At 34.1% G+C, this 24404-nt stretch overlaps 1 protein-coding gene across 4 annotated transcripts; it reads left to right on the top strand.

Annotated features, from left to right (window-relative positions):
• Positions 1-68: 68 nt before the first annotated feature.
• LOC132193460 (radial spoke head protein 3 homolog B) lies at positions 69-23713 on the top strand. Of its 4 annotated transcripts, none has more exons than XM_059614162.1 (10): positions 69-359; positions 12050-12140; positions 13246-13335; positions 13862-14008; positions 14063-14191; positions 14493-14696; positions 14751-14913; positions 15308-15400; positions 16663-16780; positions 22499-23713. In XM_059614162.1, the coding sequence occupies exons 1-9, from the start codon at positions 190-192 to the stop codon at positions 16776-16778; spliced, it is 1203 nt and encodes a 400-aa protein (XP_059470145.1). In that variant the 5' UTR covers positions 69-189; the 3' UTR covers positions 16779-16780; positions 22499-23713. The 4 variants fall into 4 exon arrangements, with proteins under 4 accessions (XP_059470145.1, XP_059470142.1, XP_059470143.1 ...); XM_059614159.1 differs by lacking the exon at positions 69-359 and adding an exon at positions 8452-9019; XM_059614160.1 differs by lacking the exon at positions 69-359 and adding an exon at positions 8452-9019 and having other exon boundaries at positions 13279-13335.
• The last annotated feature ends 691 nt before the right edge of the window (positions 23714-24404 follow it).

A 24404-nucleotide genomic window follows, 5' to 3' on the forward strand; every position in this document is an offset into this window, starting at 1 on the left:
GTTCGCCGCATTGTTGGCGGGGTATGCGCTGACCGAGAGCGATATTGTTTTGATTGTTGCAACTCGTAGGTCGATTGTTGCAGGCTCGAAAAAGCCATTGTTTGATGGAAGACACGCATTCGACGGCGGTCAGTGTTGGTGAGCGGACGAGCGAAAGAATTCGCGAGTGCAAAACTGGACCGCAGAATTATGCTGAGCAGCTTCGGAGTGGGTCTGCCCCCCGGGGGGCACAGACACGAGCCCCCGAACCACGTCGACGGCCTCTACTCGTTCTCCAGCCAACCCAAGGCCTTCCTCTCGCACAGAAGGAAGCAGCAGTACCTGAGCAAAGGGCCACCGTCGCTCATTCCAGTTAGCAGGTAAGAATTCAAATTCAAATTCCGACTGATAAGAAAATCAAAGAATATGTTTTGAATTAGTTAATTTACTTTCACTGAATGTAGAGAAAAAATTTGTTTCCATCTGTGCCTGAAAACAAAATAAATGATTTTGGTTTGATTTCTACTAAAATTTATGAACATTTCAAATAAATTTTATACAAAATTATGTTAGAAAAGAAACTACATAGATAAATTTCTTCTGGAATAAAAGCATATTTCATCATGTCAAGCTCATTTTTTAAAGATGATATTTTCATTAAAATGAAAGCCTGCTTAGAAACAATACCAACAAAAATTTTTGATAAAAACAAAATTTATCCAAAAGTTTATTTCACCAATATTTAGCTTAAAAAGTTAAACTTCTAAAATCTAAAATAAATGCTTTTAATAGATTTGTATGCCTAAAAACAACTTAAATTTGAATTCTTAAAAATGAATTGTAGGCCAATTTCTTTTTTTTTAAGAAAGGAAGAAACATTTTAAGTCGACAACTCTGGAGAATAATATTCTTCGTTTATCCCTAACGATACTTTTTGTAATTTCTTTGACCTGGATTCAAAATTAATTGTAACTAAATAGTTTCAAAAATTTAAATACTCTTTTTTTTCAAACTTTGAATATTTGAAACCTTCAAAGCTCTAAAATTTAAGCTCCTCACCTATTTTTATCCTGCGTATAAAATGCAAAAGTGACGTCACGAGACATTTTCAAATGACCAGGGACGCACCAATGTTAATTTATTGAAATGAAATCGGTGCTATGTCATAAATATTTTGATGTGTGGACCTGATTAAGAAGCAGATGGTCCCTCATTTCGACGGCAACAATCATCATTCTCACGTCTGACTGCACGCGTCGACCCTTTTCTCATTGGCGCATTTTTTATTCAAATCGCCCGTTTCTTTCACGTCGCGTTGTCGCGCCGCTTTTGAATAATTTCAAGTTGTGGCCGACCGGCTGCTGGGCAGCTCGCCGCTGAATTAATAATCCAAATATTGACCTGTTGTCAATGATACTCTTGTTGTTTGTCTTTCCGACGACTAATGTTTCGGTAATGAGACTAATGAGAGAGGCACCGCCGGTGCGTGTGTGCTAAAATAGCTTAAAATTATTTAGGCAAGCAAACAAGAGAGCATTCAACTCGGTGTCATTGTAATTTTTAATAATTAAATTTAAAATTTGACCAAATGGAAATTCTTGTTTCAAATTGATGACTTTTAAGATTTAACAAGTTGAAAACAGTAAATATTCAAAAATTTGTACTAAAAATTTTCTTTGCATTTTGCAATATTTTAATGTTATAAGTATCTTGAAATAAATTTTTATAAAAGAAGAGGTTAAAATAAGCAAAATTCTTTACGATCTTTTCCTTACAGAAACTACAATGAATTAATTAAATTGTAGGATAGGATACCATATATTCTCTCTTTACAATTTGTTGTAAATGCTGGAAAAAATATTTATCCTAATCTAAATGTTTAGTATGTTTGAAGTAAATTAGAATTTTTTTATTTCAAATGAATATTGAAGAAGAAAATTCTATTCCAACAATGTTTCTTACAATGTAGTCATGAAGAGCAAAAAATATTTTAATGCCGTTTGATTTGGAATTCAAATTTTTCCGCGTCTTTGGTGTAAACAGCAGCTTCTGACGTTAGATTGTCCTGAACTGTATATTGATGAGGCTGGTACTGAATAACCGAATTTTCAAAACACATGCGAAACTGCGAGGGGTGCTTGATATCTACGTTGCGTGCTCGCGTGCATTTTTCAGTAGGTTAAAAATTTCGTAGCATAATATATCAAAAATTTATAATTCCAACTCCCTAAAAAATTTAATCAATATATTGTTATATTTGAACCTTTCCTTCATAAATAGAATTAAATGGCCCAGTGGCGATTCGTAATAACCACTTTCTCGATTTCACAAATCAATGAATTATTTACAGTGAAATATAAATTTACGATTGCGCCGCCTCATGCCACATGTAACAAAATTCATTCATCGAGAGAAGAAAAGTGGGCCTGCAAACAACACCTTGGTGGTGAATGAAAATTTATCAGGTATTGCAAACTTACATTTTTGTTACATCCAACGTAACGCACCGTATTTTGCTGCAAACAAATTTTATTCCATTTTGTGATTCGTCCTCGATTTAATTTAGGCGTTTAGAGGAGTTTTGAAAGTCGATACCTCGGTTATTGCGTCGCGCCTACAGATTCATAATTTAGTAGCATGCAAATCGATTTCAGTGACCAACGGACCTGGGTTCTACTCCGGTCAATCACACAGATATGCGTGATATAACTATCAGTCAGTGGATCGATTTGTTCAATTACAAATTAATAACGCAATCAACTAAAATAAAATTAATTATAATAATGTTTATTTTGCAACAATGAGGAAATTTGACTAATTATTACAGATTATTACGAATTTAAATTTTACAAAAATGTAGCTATTAGCCTCAACAGTGGACGGAGAGAATGATTAATTTTGCAATAAATTGATTTCTAATTTGATAACATCTTTAATTTATATTTTACTCTAAAATAAAACAAATTTTTAAAGAAAATATTTAAATTTAAGCTCAACTAATGAAGATATAAAATACTAAAAGAAATTATATCAAATCAATAATGAAATAAATTTATATATAATAATATTAATGCTCATTAATTATTGATAAAACATATATAAAAAAATATATATATTAAAACTATATTTGCCAAATTATATTATTTTCTTTATTAAAAACTGCCATCTATAGATATGAAGCGACAACTTTGGTTAGCTTAATTTCACAGGGGTTGGACTGCACTGCCACTCCTGTGAATCACGAAACTAAAACCACCCCTATCGTGCGTTTCAGTTACATGCCATGAGACCAGGCATATCCGAATTTATTTATTTCAGCGTTTTTTTCTGCTTCAAAAGTCAAGCAAAAATTACAAAAAGTATTGCACGAGGCGTGCATCTCGTTTTCGCTGACAAGCAAATCCGAATCGATTTCGGAAGTTGGCATGCAAACGTCAGAGTTCAGAGTTGGCTGAAGCGGGAATAGAGGCATTAGTGGATGCGGTCGTTTTATGGCCCGTGCGTGGAGCGCCAAGATAAAATAAACGGCGTTTGTTCGCCGACCACACTTCGGTGGTCACCCGCAATTTGCACACAAGCTTTTTTGAACGCTCCGCACGTGAGATGCTTGAAACGCTTTGCATGCTAATCGCGACATTTTATTTGACCCGTCGATGACCTTGCTCGGGACATGTTAATTACTCATTTCGTGGAATTTTAAAGTGCCCCTCACTTTTTATCGGATTTGGTCATAAACGCGAGAATTATTTTAACGACTTTGCACGTTTAGAAAGTTGCACGTGGGAATTATTGTGATTTTTTCCGAATTATGATAAGTCAAAGGGCGGTTGAGATATCAATATTGATTTAAGGGAAATGAGGCTTCATGAATATGAAGTCTGGCGGCTGGTGAAGAACTCTTTTGTCATTCAATTGATTTCCACTTGTTCAATATGAATTATATACGCCGCTCCTTTTCTCTATCGCACTGCAAGACACATTTCCTAATTGCAAGTTCAAGAAAGTGGAGCACATCGCCCAATTTAAATGAATCGATGTGCTACATTCCTAGTTTAATTCTAAAAAGCACACGTAACATCGGTTCTTAACCTGGTTTCCTTCAATCATTTGTATCACTTCTTGCAATTAATTGAGAGAGAGTATTAGTTTCTTCTTATTGACTACAATTAAATAACAGTATAAAATATCCTTGATTTGATTTTTGCTATACTCTTTGAAAAAAGTGTTTTTATTAAATGACAGAAATTCATTCATTAAATGACAGAAAAAAAACATGCAAATTTTTCAACACGGAAACATGCGAAAAAAAGGAACTTCTTGGGAAATTAATGAAATTATTATTATAAGATGTTTGTGAAAATTAATATAATTTTGTTTCATTAATTTCTAAGCTAAATTGAAAATTGATTTTCAAATAATGATGCTCAGTTGTCACTCTTTATCGTCTTCTTAATTCAGAATTCAGATGTAATAAAGTGGATTAATAAATTTTGCATGGCAGAAATTGCGACCGACCACTTCTCACATACGCTAATTGTCTTGTAAGCTAGGTGATGTTTTATTAAGTGATTCGAAGTGAATGTCTCAAACGTTTGTTGTTTATGTATTGAATATGATTTTATTTTTTCATACTTCTTGTGAGAATTTTATATACTCTTAGAGCGCTGCATTTTGATTTTTTTTAATATTTCTACAGTAATTTAATTTCTAACGGTTTTTAACTTAAATATAGAAAATTAAAGAGACTTTTTCTTATAAAAAAACAGCTTTTTAAAGTACTAGACGTGAAGTGATGCAACCTGTACAGCGCCTGAGCTTGCCCGGTTGCATATGGATTACACGATGGCTTGCTTCGCTCTGCCAGAAGCTCATTGTCACACTAAATTTTGCAATTGCTCTTCTCTCAAACAATCCAATGTTAAATTATAACAATTAATTCATCGAATCCACTTTGAATTATTAAAGAAAATACACGCAAGTTTATAAGAGGCTTTCATAGAATTACGTCACCCAATGTCCACAGTAGTATAGGTTTACACTTTTCCAGAAACGGAAAAGGAAAAAATAACATCAAAGGTCAAGACCCAAGTTCGGAATTGATAAGCAGCGACCACTATTAGAATAATGGATGGTCTCAGAGCTTCATGAATAAAATCCGAGCTGGCCAGCGTCGTCCAAACTCTACGAGCACGAAAGCCACAAAATAAAGTAGCCATGGTAATCAAGATTGTCAGCAAGATTCTTATGAATTTGTTGCAGTTGATTTTTCAACTAGTGAGACTGTAAAACGAATAAGTATTTAAATTTTATTTTATTTAATAAAATTTTTGTGTTTTTTTAACCCAACGGTTTTAATCTCCTCAGACAGAATTAAGCTTTGTAGTCATTTGTATAGAATTTATTAGCGCTCGAAATCAATTGAACAAGCTGAAAGTTTAATATGTGTATACAAAAAGTTAAATGCTTTTCCCGGTTCGAATATTACGCCTCGACTTAAGTTTGACGAAAAAGGAGTGCAAAATGTTTGACGTTGTTTTTTCCTGTTATAAAATGAAAATATGAAGACAATTCGCAAAAAGAACAAATTTCAAATTTTGTTAAATAATTTCTTTGCAAAACAAAATTCATCAACATAAAATGTCATCTGATGCTTGCAATATTGCTAGCATTATTTATCAGACGTTTGATCGATATTATGTACTGCTGACTTTTTCAGCAGCTGCAGCTGCGCTTATAAATTATTGTGAGGCTGCACGACCATATTTTTATGGCATATCCCGCTGATTCTTTTCGCCCAGCAAATTATCTGAGATCAATCTCCAGGGATGAGAGTTATAGTGGATTTGGCTGGGTATAATAATAAAATCATTTTGCTAAATAAGATTCGTTTAGTCGATTTTCTATTTCTAAATAAAAGTTATTTTTCTGTTTGTTTGAAGGTGAGAGGATAAAATCTCTATGCTCAGAAAGCGTGTCTAGAAATAAGTAGAACTGACTCAAAAGAAATTTAAGGATGGTCGTGCAGATTGTTTAAACAATCTAATTTTTTTATTTTCTGCTGAAATTGTCATATTTATTTGACTCCATAAAAAAATCAAATACATATTGAGCCACTTATTGAACCAAAATATTTATTTGAATTGGTATCTGTCAATCAATCAACTCAAAATTTAATTATTTTAGCTCCAAAATAATTGAAAAAATATATAATTTTTAATTTTGAACCCTGTGACAATTTCTCATTTAAGCCTTTTGAAAGCCATTTCGTTTTGTCCAAAGAACCAGAGGCAAAAAAATGTTAGTCGCAGTGTGACGTCGTCGTAATTTGCATTTCGCGAGTTTTAATTATGTTTAGCTCTCGCGGCATGACGTGAGTTTATATCAGTCTGGCGTGCGATAGCATCGCTCATTTTTCGCCCTTTTGTTACCCAGTCTGGGTTCGTGCCTCGGTAGTGAGAAAATCGGACGGAGGTCACCTTGAGGGCACTTAAAATATGCATACACACTCGCTTCAACCCTGTATGTGAACACTCACTCAATAATTTCGCTGACCACTTGGCGGTGACGTCACAATCTTTATAATTCACTCGCCGCTCCGGACGCAAACAAATTTACATCGCGCGCGTCGATAATTCTATAAATTATTCCTCCGGAGCATTGCACCTGTGCAGTCTCACTTTCAATGCTCTCTCTTTGTCCGCCAAATTGTTTCCGGGGACTTTTTCTGCGCGAACAAAATGTGTAGTCGTCAACTATGCATTTGGGCCATTGATTTTATTCTTTCGTCCGCCGTTCTGGACACGCTTTGAATTTCAAATTGTCATGCTTCTGGACACGATGGCAATTGCTCGTGACCGTCTGGTCAGTAATGAACCTTGCCCTTAATTCAATTAGCACGTTCAAATTTTGGTTTTGGTTTTAATAGCTAATTAATGTTCTTCAGAATATTCAAATTTAAACATTAATAAATAATCATATTAATTATAAAATAATGTCATTTATGAGAAGGATTGGCAACTGCGACAAACTCATAATGCACTGTTATTTATTAAAAAGTAACTAAATCTATTTATATATTTATAAACATAAATTGTGTAGCTCTGACTTCATTTTTAAACATTTTCTGCGGAATTAGCCCATAATATCAACTTTTTCATGAAATCTCTGATGTATCATGTTAATTTTCGATTTATTGAAATATTAATGTGGTAATATTATGCAAGGTCCGCGCATCACAACAATTAGAGCAAATTTTTATTGTTGCCGAGCGTTCTGATTGGCTTAAAAAAGCGTTTCCACCAATCAGGAGGCTGAAACAACAATATATATGTGTTCCATTGTTGTGATGCGCGAATATTAATGGGGGACATTCACTAGAGATATCCTCCAGGGATAACCATGTTATAAGTATAGCTAGCCGGGGAGGATATCTGTGGCGAATGTTCCCCAATATTATCAAAAAAAAATTGTCAATTGTATTATTTTATATGACTTTTTTTATTATTTTATCTTTTTTAAACTATATTTTCATTTAAAATTATATTTTATGAGATATTTACTTTATTAGATTTTTATATTAAAAATCACCTAGGGCTGTGTAATATATTGCTTTAAGTAAATTATTGTATGTGATAAAATAATATATAATATTATATATTACAAACTTAACGTTTGGCAGTTTATAACATTAAACACATTTAGCAAATGATTGAAATGATGTTAATAGGTTCTGTATTACTTTTATTAATTGCTTGATTACAATTTTAGTATGAAACTCATTGCATTGAAATTATAAATTCATTATATTCATTATAGACTCATTGTCAGACTTCAGACAAGACATTATCTATTTCAAACAACATTTTGAATCCTGTATAGTATAATTTTGAAGAAATTTGCAGATGGTGCTTATTTAACACATGTTATGCTAAAGTTAGTTCTATTGATTCAAAGATTCAACTCAACTCATTTATCTAAATAATCTAATAAAAGATCAGATACAATGTTTTAAATTAGTTTTCCATAAATGAGCCTGATAAAAACCAATTTTGCAAGAATTTAAACCAAATTTAACACCCGTTTTTTTTATTCCAGCTTTATAGTTGTACAATAAATCTTTTAACAAATTTTTCTTTTGAATTAGAAACTTGGGAAAACAGTTTGTGGTGTTTAATTTAATTGGCTTTGAAATAATTATCTTATTTAAATTTTTGCTCGTTTTTCAAGTTCCAAAAAATGGTTCCCGCAGCTTCATTCAAGGTCAAAATCCTCATGCAAGCGTTCATGTGCACAAAGGCGACACGAAACAGAAAATGCACTTTATCGCGGGGCGGAAAGGCTCTGCTATTTTTTCCCGGAGCAATAAAGAACAAGAAGCGATCCGCACCCTGAGATAAAAGGGGCGCAGGCGTGTCTGCCGCGGCACGAGAGGCGCGTTGGGCCGGCCAGCGGTCAGTTGGTGTCGGAGGCACCAAGGTGGTGGCGCCATGTATGTGACCGAGGCCGCCGCCGGTCAGCAGGAGCTGACCGTGCAAATCGACATTAGCATGCCACACCTGGCGCAGAACGACCTGAGCTACCCTGGCGCCAACAACAAACGCTTCAGCAAACGCAGCAACCTTCAGGGCGAGAAGCGCCAGAGCGTCTATCACAAAAGGTGCACCCTGGAGGAACTGCTCGAACCGGCCCTGTCGCCGTCCAACAGCCAGGGCTCAGGGTCGCAGGGTCAGGGCTCGAAGAAACCCTTCATCACGGTGGTCAAAAGTGGCAAATTCCTGGACCCACCTGAGAAGACCAACTACTACCTGAAGAACAGCCACGGCGGCTCTCAGGTGCTGGTCTACTCGTACTGCAGCAGGCCCAGGGTCATGCAACCGGCGGTCAAAGTCAGGTCAAAGGAGAACCTCAAGTTCGCCAATAATAACAACAACAGCAGTCTGAACAATTTCAATTACTACCAAGCAAACAACAAAACCTTTTTGCAGACAAACGAAAATAGTTTGCGCAGCAAAAGATCCATCATCAGCAACGAATCCAATCAGTAAGTTTGAAATTAATTAGCTTTACTTGAAATTTCAGGTCACTGAGGTTTATAAAATGGCGGCCTGACTGAAAATTGACTGAAAACGTGCCTGTTCGATTGTAGCGCCACATTATTCTAATTTTTATTCAAATCTTTAGAAATAATTTTTTTATTTTTAAATTTTAATTTTCAATAATAATAGATTGACTAGATATTTGAAAGATATAATTTAAGAAAATTGTTGCTTTTAAGAAATGCTTTCTACAATAGATGCAAATTTTTCCAATTATTAGAAGATAATTGAAATTTTAACCACTTTTATTTTAGAATTGATTTGAGTGTGCAAATAAGGATTCATTAAAACCTTCAGTTTATAATAAATGAGCAAAACCAAATTTCTTTGACACATTTTACGTAAATTTCAAACTTAAATGTCTCTTTGTGCATATTTAGTTGCAAAGTGTCTTTATTGGAAGAATTTCATAGAGTTTTATTAATTTTTTCGACAAGAATTACAAAGATAATCAACACTCTCTAACTTCAATTAAGATCTAATCTTGAATCACTCTGACAAATTTGTGCGTCTCATTAGGGTCACTGTTGAGTCGTAAGTTCAAGGTGATCGCTAATTTATTCGTCCAGCATGTTCATCCTGTTCTGAAAATCTTGACCCACTTGTCCAGATCCCAATCTTTTGAGGCTGCGAATCGTGATGCGCACTTCTTGTGTGGAAAGTCCAAAGGGGGTTCGAATGGTCCGTTTCGTGCCGCAAGGCCTCGCCGCCCCAGATGCATACCATTTCCCTGGCTGGGGAGAGCATAATATTTTTTTCCTCCTATCATTTAACGCCCGACGGTTGCACCTCGCATTGGACTTTTCTGTCACGAAATCCCGGCATAGTGTATTCTTTCTAAATGTGTGACACTCCAGGGGTTTCACAAACATTAATTTGAATACATTTTTATGCGCATTGCAACACGGAAAAAATTAATTCCGGCCGACGACGGAAGTGTGCGATAACATCGAGGCTCCGTATATAATTTGGCTGTTTACATTTTTCAAAGGCATTAAATTTCATAATTCATTTCCTGTATTAAATTCGACCCTCTTGTGCCCGGAATAATTTGCTTGTGGATTTATGTAAATGCAAAAATTGGCACTCAATTTCATTTTATTACGTAAAAAAACTTCCGAACTTGTGCTCGCATTTAATTGTGAGTAAATTGCTTCTTAGAAGTAAATTTTCTGATTATATTCCAAGTTCAATAGTCGCCTTGCCACTTATCAGCTTCTTGAATATTTCATATATTTGATTGCCAATCCATCGATTTGTCCGACTATTGGCTTCTCCACGAATAGACTTTTGCTCTCTTCTTTGCTCAATCCTTACCGGCCATACAATTCGCTAAAACAAACACGAGCGCCTGGATAATAATGTATTGACCACAACGCTGGCCGTCGCTAGAGGTGAATGTCCCAGATCCATACATTTATTCAACGCAGTTCCTTCTCGCAACAACTCGATTTCCCGCATGACTTTCTCATTTTCCGCAGTGCAAACTCACCAAGCAATATGCACACAAAAAATTATACAACTGAAAAACTCTAAATTTCCCGCCTGCTAAATTTGAAGTATGCAGCCTGGGAAACATGCTTGACAAGCCGGTTGCATATTCTATTAAATTTGATTGCCCATAATTTGGAAATAAACTAAATTTATAATAACCATTTAAAATTTGAGATGGGAGGTTAGAAATCTTGGTGGAATTCATGTTTCTTGAATTTAAGTTCAGCTTATCCTCGATGAGTTGGTTGAGAAAAAATTATTCACTGCTGGCAAAATAAAGTTGAACCCAATAATAATAAAAAAATAAATTGGGTAGTGCCTTCTGTACCACCAATAAGGGGCACAAGCCGACAAGACTTTGTCTTGGCCTGACCCTAAAAAAAAAGTCAAAGAAATAAAAATAATCAATAGCCATAATTATAATTTCGAATAAATTTTTCTGAAATAATTTTTATTACCGAATTAATTTGTGTTTAAATAATTTAACGTTTAAATTAAGCGTAATAAAATAAATATTTATCAAATTAATTGTCTTGTAAGATTTAAAAAATTCATTTAATGAAATTTTTTATTATATGTAAAATTAATATTTTAATTATTTTTTAGCTTTATATTGTATTTTTATAAATTTTAAAAATATGATTAACCATTGATACTGCATACTTTTTACTAATAATGTATAAATTATTTATAATATTATATAAATTGTAATCAATAGTACATGAAGATGATTCATATTCTCATGAATTTTTGAGGGGATTCTTCTGATATGGACTGTCAATTTTAATTATTTTATGATTGTATCTATAATTAAATAATCATTGAGGGCGATCAAAGAACCTAACTTGGCCCAGGCTTACTTCTCCTGCGAAAGCAATTAGATATTTAATTTGAAAGGTGGACTAACTATTAACTTAATAGCCTGGGCAAGTTTAGGCTTTTCGATTTTCGTAATTACATAAATATATATCTGCTCTTCAATTATCATTCTACGCCATTTGCACGCAGCATGAGATTAGCGTGTTGTAAAAAAGTGCTGCAATTGTAATTTATTGCATTACCGAAATCATACACGCCTCACATCCTCGCTCTCACGTCACTTGGGCCAGTCGTTTCCTGCGAAACGAAAATAACCACTCGATGGCGGCGGCGGCGGCCACGACTTTCATCATTAGTGTATGTGTTTTCGGTCGGACACGCGATTTGAATTATTGCTGCTGGCCCGGTGTATAATCCCCGCCGACTTAAATTTTCATGCATTGCATTCGTGATTGTGTCTTTTCTTATTTCTCGCTTATCTCGTTTTAATAACGAAGTCGGCACTCGTATGAGTACGAAAGGCAGAGCGTGTGTGTTACTTGAGATTATTTGGTTAATGAGATGCGGCGGCCTTAAAAAAAAAAAAATAAAAACGGCCGCCCTCTCCACCCGGTCAATTTGAAACGGACCTGCGCGAGTGACCTGTGACCTTGGTGTTGCAGGCAGGACGGCGGACCCAACCCCTACGGCAACATCATGTACGACAAGAGGGTGGTCAGAGGCTCCAACTTCACGCAGCACCCCACACAGACCGTGAGTATCTCGCTTAAAAAGTGTGACTTTCTTTTTTGAGGTAGAGCAGAGTTTAGAAGTTTGCTTCGTAAATTCAGTTGAATTTCGATCTTTTGTGCAGAGGTTTGATGAAACTGAACTTATTTTTATTTTCCTTCCTAACTTATTTCTGTAGTGGAATTAAAGCTTATGAGCAAATTAATAATGACGAAAGCAGTATAATGTTAGAAATCAAATCTTAAAGAGCTTTAAAGTTAAGCGTTTTCTCAATAATGTTTCCTATCTTATTTTAATAACCCTAAATAATTATGTTTTCTTTAAGTCTTTAAGTGAAAAATAATTATTTCCTCAACCAAATTACGATAATAAACCAGCAAGAAAAAATTTCAATCCATTTTCAGTCGTAATTTCTTTAATACATAATACATAACATCACTTCATACTTAATAATCATGCAAAGCTCCTTCATGGCATGTTTAAAATTATACTAAATTCATTTAAAAGCTAATATTATAAATATAATTAAATAATAATTACTGAAAAATGAAAAACCTTCTGTTTTAAAAATATTTTTGGTTTTCCTCAGCTTTTATTAATTTTTTTAGATTACACGTCTCGCCATTGATCCTTCTTACTTAAACTCTTTTCCAACCACACCACTATATACTTCTTCTTTTCCCATCTTGATAAAAGTGGTTGTTCATGCAAATTATCTTTGAGGAAGAATGAGTTGACGTAGCGTAGTTCATCGACCCTAAACGTAGGCCCTGTCGACCAGACAGTGCTTGTAGTGGGTTGTTTTTTATTAGACACATTTACAATTAGTAGTGGTCAGCCTGGACGAGATCAATATTCTCGCGTCGATGTCCATTCTGTGTGTAAATAAGTCACATTAGAGAGCTATCGCGGCGCAGCCATCTCACACAATATTTGATCTTTTTCTGGCTCGCGCTAATTACCAACATGTAAATTTACAACAATTTGAGATAACGATCGCCACCTTTAGCAAATAGACCAAATTTGGAATGTTATCGAGAATTATTATTTTTACTGTCGCCGCTAATCTCACGCGAGAGAATTGAGCTTGGAATAGATTTTTTGAGATTTTTGTACATATTTTTTCAAGGATGATCAACTATCGATCAATTCTTACACGCAGCATCAACCCAAATGGAACCCATACTTTGGGTACGCCAAATTATTATCCCAACCACAGGTAAAATAAAAGATTTAAAAAAAAATGCATGTTTTTAAATTTATTGCTTGATGTAGATGTAGCTTTCACTTGTTTTAACCAAGGACACACTATAATTAACCCCGTTTCCTGAGAACAATCCTTAAAAACAACACAACATACACATAGGCTGTGGAAAAATCTTTCTGATATTTGTTTTAAATTGATTAAATCACTCCAAATTCAATTTTGAAATTCAATTCCGCAATTCTGATTCAACTATTTTTCAATTATTAATTTATTCTAGTCTTTAAATGGAATGTTAGAAAATCAGAATGTTAATTTCGATTATTTTATGATATGAAAATAGTAGCTTCTAATAAATGAATTTTTATATTTTAATTCAAAAATTTGATTAAAAAAAAAACTTTTTCACAAGTCATAAAATAATTCTGCTCAAAATATGAATACAAAAACACTTCTCTCCTGGCGAAATTTTTTAAATGTGCTTTTACAAATTTTCACAGCACACTTAAGTCTAGCCCAAATCGTTTTGGTAAATTTTCAGCCTGCTGAGCGACTGGAGGAATCTCGAAGGCGGGCTGCGGCCAGGAGAAGGGTGCGGCCTTCCAAGGCTTTCAGAAAGTTGGGCACACCGCCCCCTGTGGATGGCAGACACCATACCAACATACAGACTGACCTTAATCTAGAAGAGGTGCTGAGTTTCAACCCAATTATCGATTAATTTATTTTAAATTTTTAATCATAGATAATTGAAAGACCAAGGGAGCTCGAAGCCTCTTGCCAAACAGAATCGGCCTGGGAAAGACCCAGATCTCCCCCATACGTGCCAATCAAGCACGGAACTGACCAATACACGCAAGTTTGGCCCGGCGAGGTGAGTCTTTATTATTGCTTTAAAATTTAGTTCTCAATGACAAAACCTCATTAAAATGTGACGAAGTTTGGGAAAACTCTTAATTTAATCCTTTAATTTATCATGTAAACTGCAAGTTTAAATTTTATTTTTACTTTCATTCTGTTTAAAATGTCAATTTAAATTTAAACTATCAATGTTTTAATTTCAGAGAAATCAAAAATTGTCATTTCGACAAACAGAAAAATTACCTCATAAAATAGAATCATCAATATTAACTTTCATTTTTTTACCAAAATTATAATTATTTGTTTCATTCAAGCTGTTTGACTTTGAGAACGACAGCCAGCCCGTGGTGGGCGGCGTGGTGGGTCGTGCCCTGGAACAGGCGCTCTCCGAGGTGCTGCAGGAGGAGGAGGTCGCGGCTCTCAGGGCCCAGCAGCGTCGCCTCCACGAACTTCGCCTCGCCGAATGGGCCGAGGCGCGTCGGGTGCAGGAGCGCGAGTTCCGTCTGCAGAAGGAGAAGGTCAGTTTTTGTTTGCTTTGCCATTGTCAGTTTGGATCAAACCGAAATTTGCAGGAGGTGCGCACCATGGAGCAGGAACAGGCCTACCAAGAGCAGAAAAAGGCTGAGGAACGGGCCGCCGCTCTAGCCCTGAGCCAGGCCATGCTGGAGGAACTTCTGCCCTCGGTGCTCGAGGGTTTGGCAGAGGCTGGCCAAATTCCTGCACCCGTGCAGAAAGGTTAGCTCTAAAATTAAATATTAAAAAAATATTAATTTTTTTTAAATTTCCTGTTGTTATTCATGTTTTTTTTTTTACTAATTCCAAACTTTTTGAAAAAACAAACTAAAGCATATTTTAATTGACTGCTTTTTTTCTGCAGTTCGTAGACTTTTAACCTAAATTGGAATAAAATAAGCTCAAGTCATGTAATTTGAATTTGAAGACCAAAGAGAGTAAAAAAAATCATCAAATTTTGTTGAAATAGTCCAAATTTAAAAAAAAAAAGTATAGATTTTGAAGAAGAGCTCTCATTACAATTTTTTATTCAATTTCAATTTTTTTTATTCATTTAGAAATGTTTTCATATAATATTTCATCCGATGAATAAATTTGGAAATTTTGTGTTTTGCAGAGGTTGAGACTGGTACTGGTGTGATGCCTTGGTTGGTTGAGGAGGTGGCTCAGGAAATGAAGACGATGATCACGAGTCGGCACGTGATTTCAGGTAAGACCGATCGAACTAATTCTTGTTTGCATTCGGAAATGAGTTCGTTGGCCCCCTCGTGCATCAAAATTCCACTCAAAAATCAATGCGGCACGTGGCCCCGCGTTTTGTGCCGCAGGAGCAAAGTCAAGTGCAGGGCCACGTGCGTGACGCACGACCCTCTCGGCTCGGCTGATCTGCATCGCAGATCTCGCGCACCCTTGCTTATCGACACTGATCTAACGCAACAGCGAGATAGCGGGGGTGTTCGCTTAAAGATATAGAGATACGAAATACTGTAATGTGAAAATACATAATGGAAAAAACAGTTTTATAATATATCAACACAATAAACGTGCACAGGTTTGATTATTAATAATAATTTTAAAAGAGTATAAAAGTATTTTATAAATTATTTATTGCCAATTTTAATCATAAATTATAATGCCCTTAGTTATGGATTATAATTTAAAATGATTATAGTGAATTGTTATAATTTATAATTAACTATTAATTGTATTATTTACTTTAAGAAATTTCATTCAACATAATTTTTTTATGACCTGTGTTTCATAAGTTTAAGTGCAATTAAAAAATTGATACTAAGAAATTATTATAAATTTAACCAAACATCGCCTCAAGAGGATAGAAAATCTGGTATAATAGAAATTGATGTCATTGAGATCTGTGTTTGTATTGTCTCTTTATGTGATATTAGATTAAAATAATTCATTAATACTTTTAAATATAATTCAAAATGATAGATCATTACATTAATAATGATGTACCATTCACCCTTATGGGTGTGCGAGCGACTCAAAATGTGCAAAGGTACATACGAACAACCAACGCACAACAGAAAATTTTACTCAAAATGGCAAAGAAATTAATGTTTGCATTTTATTATTATTTTAAATTAATAGAACAAAAAAATTGTGACGAGTATTATTCTAGTGAATTTTAAAGGGGTTTTTTTCTGAGCGGTTCTAAAACGTGAAAAAATACATCTAATTGTAAGGATTCTAAGGTTGCAACACAACAAACTGGTAGCATTGAAAATTTCCCAATTTTGAAATCGAGAGAAATGAATCAAAAAATAATTATCTGATTTATCAATAAACAAATGTCAAATTATGTGTGTTTTTTTTATATGTTTTGTGCAAGAGAATTTTATGGTCTTTTTTTCAAATAAATTGATAAGGAAAGTCTTGTACTTTTTACAAAATTTTATTAATTATCAATAAGTTTAATTTGAATTTAGTTTATATTTTGCGTTCTTACAGATATTGTGAAAGAAGTGCTTGAAACTCGCGCTGAGCTCCGGCGAGCTCTCGGTGACGAGGTGGACGAAGAGGAGCAGCCAAAATCTGGTGATGACGACGACGAAGAAAACAGCTAGAAGTAAGTCTGGATTTTTCTCAAATCAAATTGCTTTAAAAGTAACTAGCAATAAGAGTATTATTTGCATTTTGCATTTCAATCTAAAACAACTTATTGTTAGTCCATCAGCCACCCCATAAATTAAACTCTGCATTTGATTATAAAATCGTAAAATCGCGGCGATTAGCTGCGGTTGAAATTTCCCTCCGCGATGAACTATATTATATTGCGCAATCATAATTTACCCGACGTGCGGCTCGTCAGATTTATAATTTTCAACAGCTGCACTTGGTGCGGCACCGGGGGCGGGCGGGCGACGAGAGGGTAAATAAGAAGTGGGCCAGGGATGATCCGCTGCAGGGTTGGAAACAGGTGCTGCCGGGGTGCAACTAAATCCACCCCTCGGGCCCTGTGAATCGTAACACGTGATGCTAATGGACCGAAAGGCCGCGAGTGCGTCGCAAACATTGACATTTTGGCACAAAGAGCATCGTTTCTTGCACAGCAAACTGGAAAAAAAAACATCTAATTACATAATAATTAAGAATTAAAAAAAAATTAAAAAATATATAGAGCTAATAAGTCAGAAAAATGTTTAATTTTAAATATAAATAATAATTGTAAAAAAAATTATAAGGAAAATAATTATAAATGTTTTGGTAATAAAAATAATGAAAGTAATTAAATAGCCTAATCTTGCCCAGGGTAGCCTAGCCCGCCATTTAAATTGCATGGGAGGTTAACTGGGCCAGGAAAGGCTGTTTGATCGCCCTTAAGGATAACAAAATTGCAATAATTATATCAAATTTATCAAATTAATTGTTGACAGATATATTAAAAACAACTGAACAAAATATTTTCTTCAGATTTTTTTAATCAGAAGTAATATAAATTAAATTATTAATTTGAATGAAATTATTTAAAACTTTGTGTTATAACTGGCGGATTACCTTCAAAAACAAATCTTAAAGAATTATGAACCAAAAGTTTAACAAAAGAGTTAATTTTCTACTGGGGTAAATTTATAAATTTTAATCCCAAATGAAATTTTAATTGGAAAAGTGAAGCATCTCTTACATCGAACAATAAAACGAATGACAGCAATAATGAAAACGATGCCCCAAAAGTGGACCCACTCACTGTGAGCGCAAATCGGGTCCTCTAGAGCGTCGAGTGGCGCATATGCTGAGGGCTAAATAGTTAAATAAATGCCACCCCAAGCAACAACCCTTGAGCGCTGCGGCTCTTTTAATCGCTCTTTTATTGAAAATCAAAGCAAAACACACGCGGCGGCCCCGCGTCCTCTCCCCCCTCCCTCCCTTATTTGCGGCAGGTTTTTGTGCGGCGATGATCGCATAATCAGGTGTTTGAGCTATCCATACACACACGGGCATGCACAAATTAATTTAATGTATTCACCCCACCGAAATGAAAGAAAGAGAGAGAGACATTCGAGTATGTAATTCGTCCGTTTTGCGCTGGCCTTTGTCTCGTTGCGGACGAGATTTTAATGCTCGATAACACACACAAGAGATGCGCAGAATGGAAAGTGATAGCATTGTCACTGTCGATCACGCCTCGATTCACCCACGAGGACTGTAGATTGCATCTGCCCATCGCATGATATTAATTTAATTCTTTAATTAAAATACTTGAATTGCTCTATCGATGTACAAAAGTATAAATGCATCGATTGCAACTCAATGATATTATGCTCAGGTTTGGTTTTTTTGGAAAAGACAAACTTAATTGTAAAATTTATAATTTTTCCTAGATAATAAGTGAAAAAAAATGTTTAAAGATTGATTTTTAATAATGCAATTTTTAAACATTAAATGTTAAAAAAAAATTTGTGCAAATAAAAGAGAGTTTATTTTTTTTTCGTTATACATATTAAGTTTTTATTAGTATATTTTAATATTAATGATGAATTTTATTTCTATTTGTTTTAATCACATCATTTTAGAAAGTATAGAGCTTTGCATATTTACTTTTTTTGCAAATCTTTACACTCATATTTTAAATAAACTTTCCAGTGATGCCTTCAGTAATTATTAAATAGCACACACGAGCTCTGTAGACCTCCGGACGTTCGCAGATTATTTAAGATTCTAGTATTGTTAATATTTCTCTCAAGAATAATTAATTTTTAATTTATATATTCATTTTTGAAACTCTGCCTTTACAAACAATAATTTGATATTATAATCATAATAAACCAATGATTAAGTTGAAAATTTTTCGTCATGGAGCTCTACGAAAAATTCAAATGACTCTTTTATTCTCGGAAACACTTGCCGCACTCTCGGAGTAATTCATTCGCGATACAAACGCAACATATAATATAAAATGATAATAGAAAAGTGAGTCACGCGCGCGCGCAGCCAGCACCGCACCGAGACTAATTCGGAGGTGCAATCAAGGGGATGCTGTTCGTCAGGATTATTATACGGCACACATGCATCCACCCTGCATACCCACTCTTCGGCAGGCAGGGGTTGGTTCGCAGCTGCGGCGTTTCGTTTGCTCTTTGTTTCTTTTTCTGCGATTTTGTCCGCCGCCGCCGCTGCACCGAGCAAAACGCGATGCGTGGCATTATCATAATCATAATTCAATGGCGGCGGCTTAGCTTCCAACTCGATTAGATCTGGTTTTCAAAAGTGGCTCTGCTCGCCAGATACAAAGAGAGGCATGTGTCAATCATCCGCCAGAAATTTTTAATCTGGAAGTTTAAAAGCCACCATGGGCCACCCATATTTAAATTAAGTATTTTTTTGTGCAGAGGAAATACAGGCTTTTTGTTTACTTCAAGATAAAAATTTAAAACAATGAAGTAAAAAAACGGCAATAAATACAAATGACACTAATATTGATTTAATTGAAGGAAAATTTCATAACGTAATAATGAAAAAAAAAATAAAATTCATGAATTCAAACAAGAATCCAACTTTCAATATTGACCCGGTTGCGATATTCCGAACCCCACATCAATTGGGCGCATTGTGTTGACTTCGCACTCAAAGCTCAAATTCAAATCTTCCATAGTGTGATCATGAAAAACTAGTCAAGAAAGCGATAGAATTGAAATGCAAATATCTTTTTGAGCTAATATTGAAACTGAGTAAAGTATTTCATTAAAAATTAAATAAAAAAACATTCTAGTACAAAAACTATCCATATAAAGCGTTCTTACTTAGCCAAAATATAAAAGATATTCAATTGTTGACTTAACAATACACGTGCATTTGCATTTGATCATAATTCAATTGTTCCAAATCGATTTAATTATATCATTCAAAATGTGTCTGAAGTTGAAAAATAGTTCTACATTCGTCTTATGTTGAAATATAGTTCTACATTCGTCTTAAGACGAAATATAGTTCTACATTTGACTTGATGTCGAAATATAGTTCTACATTTGACTTGATGTCGAAATATAGTTCTACATTTGACTTGATGTCGAAATATAGTTCTACATTTGACATGATGTCGAAATATAGTTCTACATTTGACATGATGTCGAAATATAGTTCTACATTTGACTTGATGTCGAAATATAGTTCTACATTTGACATGATGTCGAAATATAGTTCTACATGGACTTGATGTCGAAATATAGTTCTACATTTGACATGATGTCGAAATATAGTTCTACATTTGACTTGATGTCGAAATATAGTTCTACATTTGACATGATGTCGAAATATAGTTCTACATTTGACTTGATGTCGAAATATAGTTCTACATTTGACATGATGTCGAAATATAGTTCTACATTTGACTTGATGTCGAAATATAGTTCTACATTTGACTTGATGTCGAAATATAGTTCTACATTTGACATGATGTCGAAATATAGTTCTACATTTGACATGATGTCGAAATATAGTTCTACATTTGACTTGATGTCGAAATATAGTTCTACATTTGACATGATGTCGAAATATAGTTCTACATTTGACATGATGTCGAAATATAGTTCTACATTTGACATGATGTCGAAATATAGTTCTACATTTGACATGATGTCGAAATATAGTTCTACATTTGACTTGATGTCGAAATATAGTTCTACATTTGACTTGATGTCGAAATATAGTTCTACATTTGACTTGATGTCGAAATATAGCTCTACATGGACTTGATGTCGAAATATAGTTCTACATTTTACATGATGTCGAAATATAGTTCTACATTTGACTTGATGTCGAAATATAGTTCTACATTTGACATGATGTCGAAATATAGTTCTACATTTGACATGATGTCGAAATATAGTTCTACATTTGACATGATGTCGAAATATAGTTCTACATTTGACTTGATGTCGAAATATAGTTCTACATTTGACTTGATGTCGAAATATAGTTCTACATTTGACATGATGTCGAAATATAGTTCTACATGGACTTGATATCGAAATATAGTTCTACATTGACTTGATGTTGAAATCTAGTTCTACATTCGTCTCATGTTGAAAAATACTTCTACATTTGAATGATGTAAATAAATATTTCTGCTTTTGAATGATGTCGATAAATATTTCCTCAGTCGAATGGTGTAAATAAATATTTTTGCAAAATACTTGCTGATATCAATAGCATTCTAGTTTGAAATATTAGAAGAATCTTACAATATCTTATCATATATTATATAATATTTTTCGTCACTTCTATTGCAATTTTAATTTCAAAAAGATATATATTTTCTCTGCATGTCTAGATATGCATCATCAGAAAAATTAATAATTTACGGTAATTTAATCAAAGAAAATTTTTGAAAATAATAAATTTGAATAGTTTTAATCACAGTTTTGCTTCAACGTGCAAGTGGGGCGCACTTGCAGTTTTCTTTTTTGTAAAAATGGTGCAGTCCCAGATACCTGCATTGGAGAGCTTCTGATTGGGGAAAATTTGAATTTGAGCGCAAATTCTACACAATGCGCCCAATTGATGTGGGGTTTGGAATATCGCGACCCGGTTGGGCCAGCGCGTTACATTAAAGTTCATTCATTAATGCTCAAGAATTATAAAAATCTGAAAAAATATAGCGGTAGAATAAAAAAAAAATTAAATTATGATTTTCACGAAGAATCCAACTTTCAATATTGACTCGGTTTCGCCAGCTCGGTTGATTGAAGCTCTTTAAAGCAACAGAATAATAAAAACTAGAAAAAAAATATTGCGGTTGAATGAAAAAAAAATTAATTCATGATCTTTAACAGGAATCCAACTTTCAATATTGACTCGGTTTGGCAAGCGCCTTTGTTCTTTTCTTCTTGTATGCGTAAGAACAATAGAAATTAAAATATAGATATAGCGGTAATATATATGGCATGGCAAATTAATAAATATTATTCTTTATATAATTTCAAATTGTTGTTTTGAATTTCTCTGCATTAATTTGAAATTATAATGTTTTCCAGTTTCCATTGAAATTTCAATTGAATGTGAAGCGTTTTAAAAATTAAAAAGGGGCCCGTCACTCAAACTGTGCCAGTGGGTCTAACAATTCTGTACAATCACTATGTGTGTATATGGGAACGCGCCAGCTGATGACACAAGGGGTGGCTGCTGGCTCGCCAGGGGTGGTGCTGGCCGCGCTCTCCCGTTCATTGATATCCCTGCGAGGGGTCACTGCAGCTCAGTTTACCAAACAATAACCCCTTAATGAGTGCAGACGACTTTTTCTCCTCGATTATAACACAAACCATCAATTTTGCGCCTCTCTCTGTTTCAGGTGTTCTTTGACATCGCGGGGGCGAAACGAGACATCTCTATCTTCATCTAACTCTCTATTAGGACCACTAGCGCGTAAACCATTAAAAAAATTTTCTCTGAGGTACAACTACTACTATAACTTGCCACGACAGTAAAGGACCAAAATCTCTCTTCACTCATTTGATTGCAATTTAGAAGTTCCATTAAATTGCCCACACATTAAACGTTCGATTCAACAGAAACACTATATATAATCTCTAAAATAACAAAGCATATCAATTTTTTTAATTGAAAAAAAAAATAATTAAGCAGAAATAAGATCTTTGTTAAACGTGTATTTTTATAGACTAGATTATTTTAGAATTTATCAACTGGATTAATTTTAATGATCACTTTTCTAACTATACCTAATTCAATTCCATGCATTTTTTTAAAATTCAAGGGTTGCTAAGAATGGACAATTTTAATTTTCAGAAGAAGAGAGAGCGTGTAATATATAATATTCTAAAATAGAAACAATTTTTAATCCACTTGGATCTGTTAATGTTTTCATGCCCTGTTATTGAAATTCAATTCCATCTTAAATATTAAATTTTTCAAATCAGATTTCTTATATATTCCTTGAATATTTTGTGCAATTGTTCATTATGGTTAGTTCTTTATATTTCGCGTTTTACGGGATATACTGCGCCGTTTTACAACATGTAAAAAGGAAGAATACTTCATGATATATTCTCGGTAATCTGGAGGATCCCCGTGTGGACAAAGGTTATTAAATTCCAAAATTGAAAATCTTGCAGTGCTTTTTTTCAACAATTTACTCTTCTTGGTAGACTCTGTTTAATTGTGTACAATAAAATTTAGTTTCATTTGTTTTCAACATATTAAAAAAATTTAATTATATATAACTGGATTTTTGAAGTAGAGTTCAATGTGATTAAATTATAATATAATACTCTGCAGAAAATAAAAAAAAAAAAATTGTGTAATTGAGTTAAAGGATTATTTTCCTTTCTAAATTACACTCGGAAAAATAATTACCAAAAAGTTAATTGTAAATTGATTCCTAAAATTTGCTCCAAAATAACTGTAAATTTATTATGAAGAGAAAGGTACTGCTTTTAAAATTATAATAAGGCATTGTGAACATATAAAATTGTAAAAATTTGGAATTAAATCCGACCGTGACGTGATATTATACCGTTGATACGACATTGAATTAAATAAACTTGAATTGTATGCACCTCTCACTGGTTTCATTGAAACAACCCTAATTTTTATTGAATCGACAAGATTAGCAGGAGGAGTGCAACAAAGGCGGTATGGCAGGTGACAGGCCCATATATATTATTTATCCACATCATTTCGTCTGCAACTTTGGCGGCGTGACGAATTTATTTGCGGCATCAAAATCCATTTTGCTGTGACCAATGAGCTCGGAGTCAGCTGCCCGGACACAACCGCACAATAATGTCAAAAGCTCGTGCTTATGTTAATTTTTGACGAATGCGACGACGAGGGGTGCCGATTGCAATAATAAATATACACGGGGAGTCCGTCGCAATATTACGCGATCGCATCGAGGCGATAATAGAAATCGAATCCATCATACAGTGGTTTTATTTATTGTCGCGAGACGTGCAGATTCGATCACGGTGATTAGCAAAATTGCCGCAGCTTTCGGTAAAAAGGAAGGCTTTCCATAATTTTTTAAATATTATTTCATAGTCATAGTTAACAAAGAGTTTTTATTGTTACAAATATAAACAATTAACTTTATAATTTCTTTTATAACAAGATATACAAGTTTCAATTTTTATAATACATTATAAGTTTATTATTTTTTTTAATGACTATTTGTTTTTAAAATTATTATTATTATTATTTATTCTTCTAAATTGATTATTTAAAGATAATCAAATTCA

The sequence above is a fragment of the Neocloeon triangulifer genome, unplaced genomic scaffold (assembly GCF_031216515.1).
Source record: "Neocloeon triangulifer isolate White Clay Creek 2 clone unplaced genomic scaffold, ASM3121651v1 ptg000004l, whole genome shotgun sequence".
NCBI lineage: Eukaryota > Metazoa > Arthropoda > Insecta > Ephemeroptera > Baetidae > Neocloeon > Neocloeon triangulifer.

Coding starts and splice junctions, on each gene's coding strand:
- LOC132193460 (XM_059614159.1), top strand. CDS start 8,466: ATGTATGTGACCGAGGCCGCCGCCGGTCAGCAGGAGCTGACCGTGCAA. Junction 14,697..14,750: donor TCCGTCTGCAGAAGGAGAAG/GTCAGTTTTTGT, acceptor CGAAATTTGCAG/GAGGTGCGCACCATGGAGCA. Junction 15,401..16,662: donor GAGTCGGCACGTGATTTCAG/GTAAGACCGATC, acceptor GCGTTCTTACAG/ATATTGTGAAAGAAGTGCTT.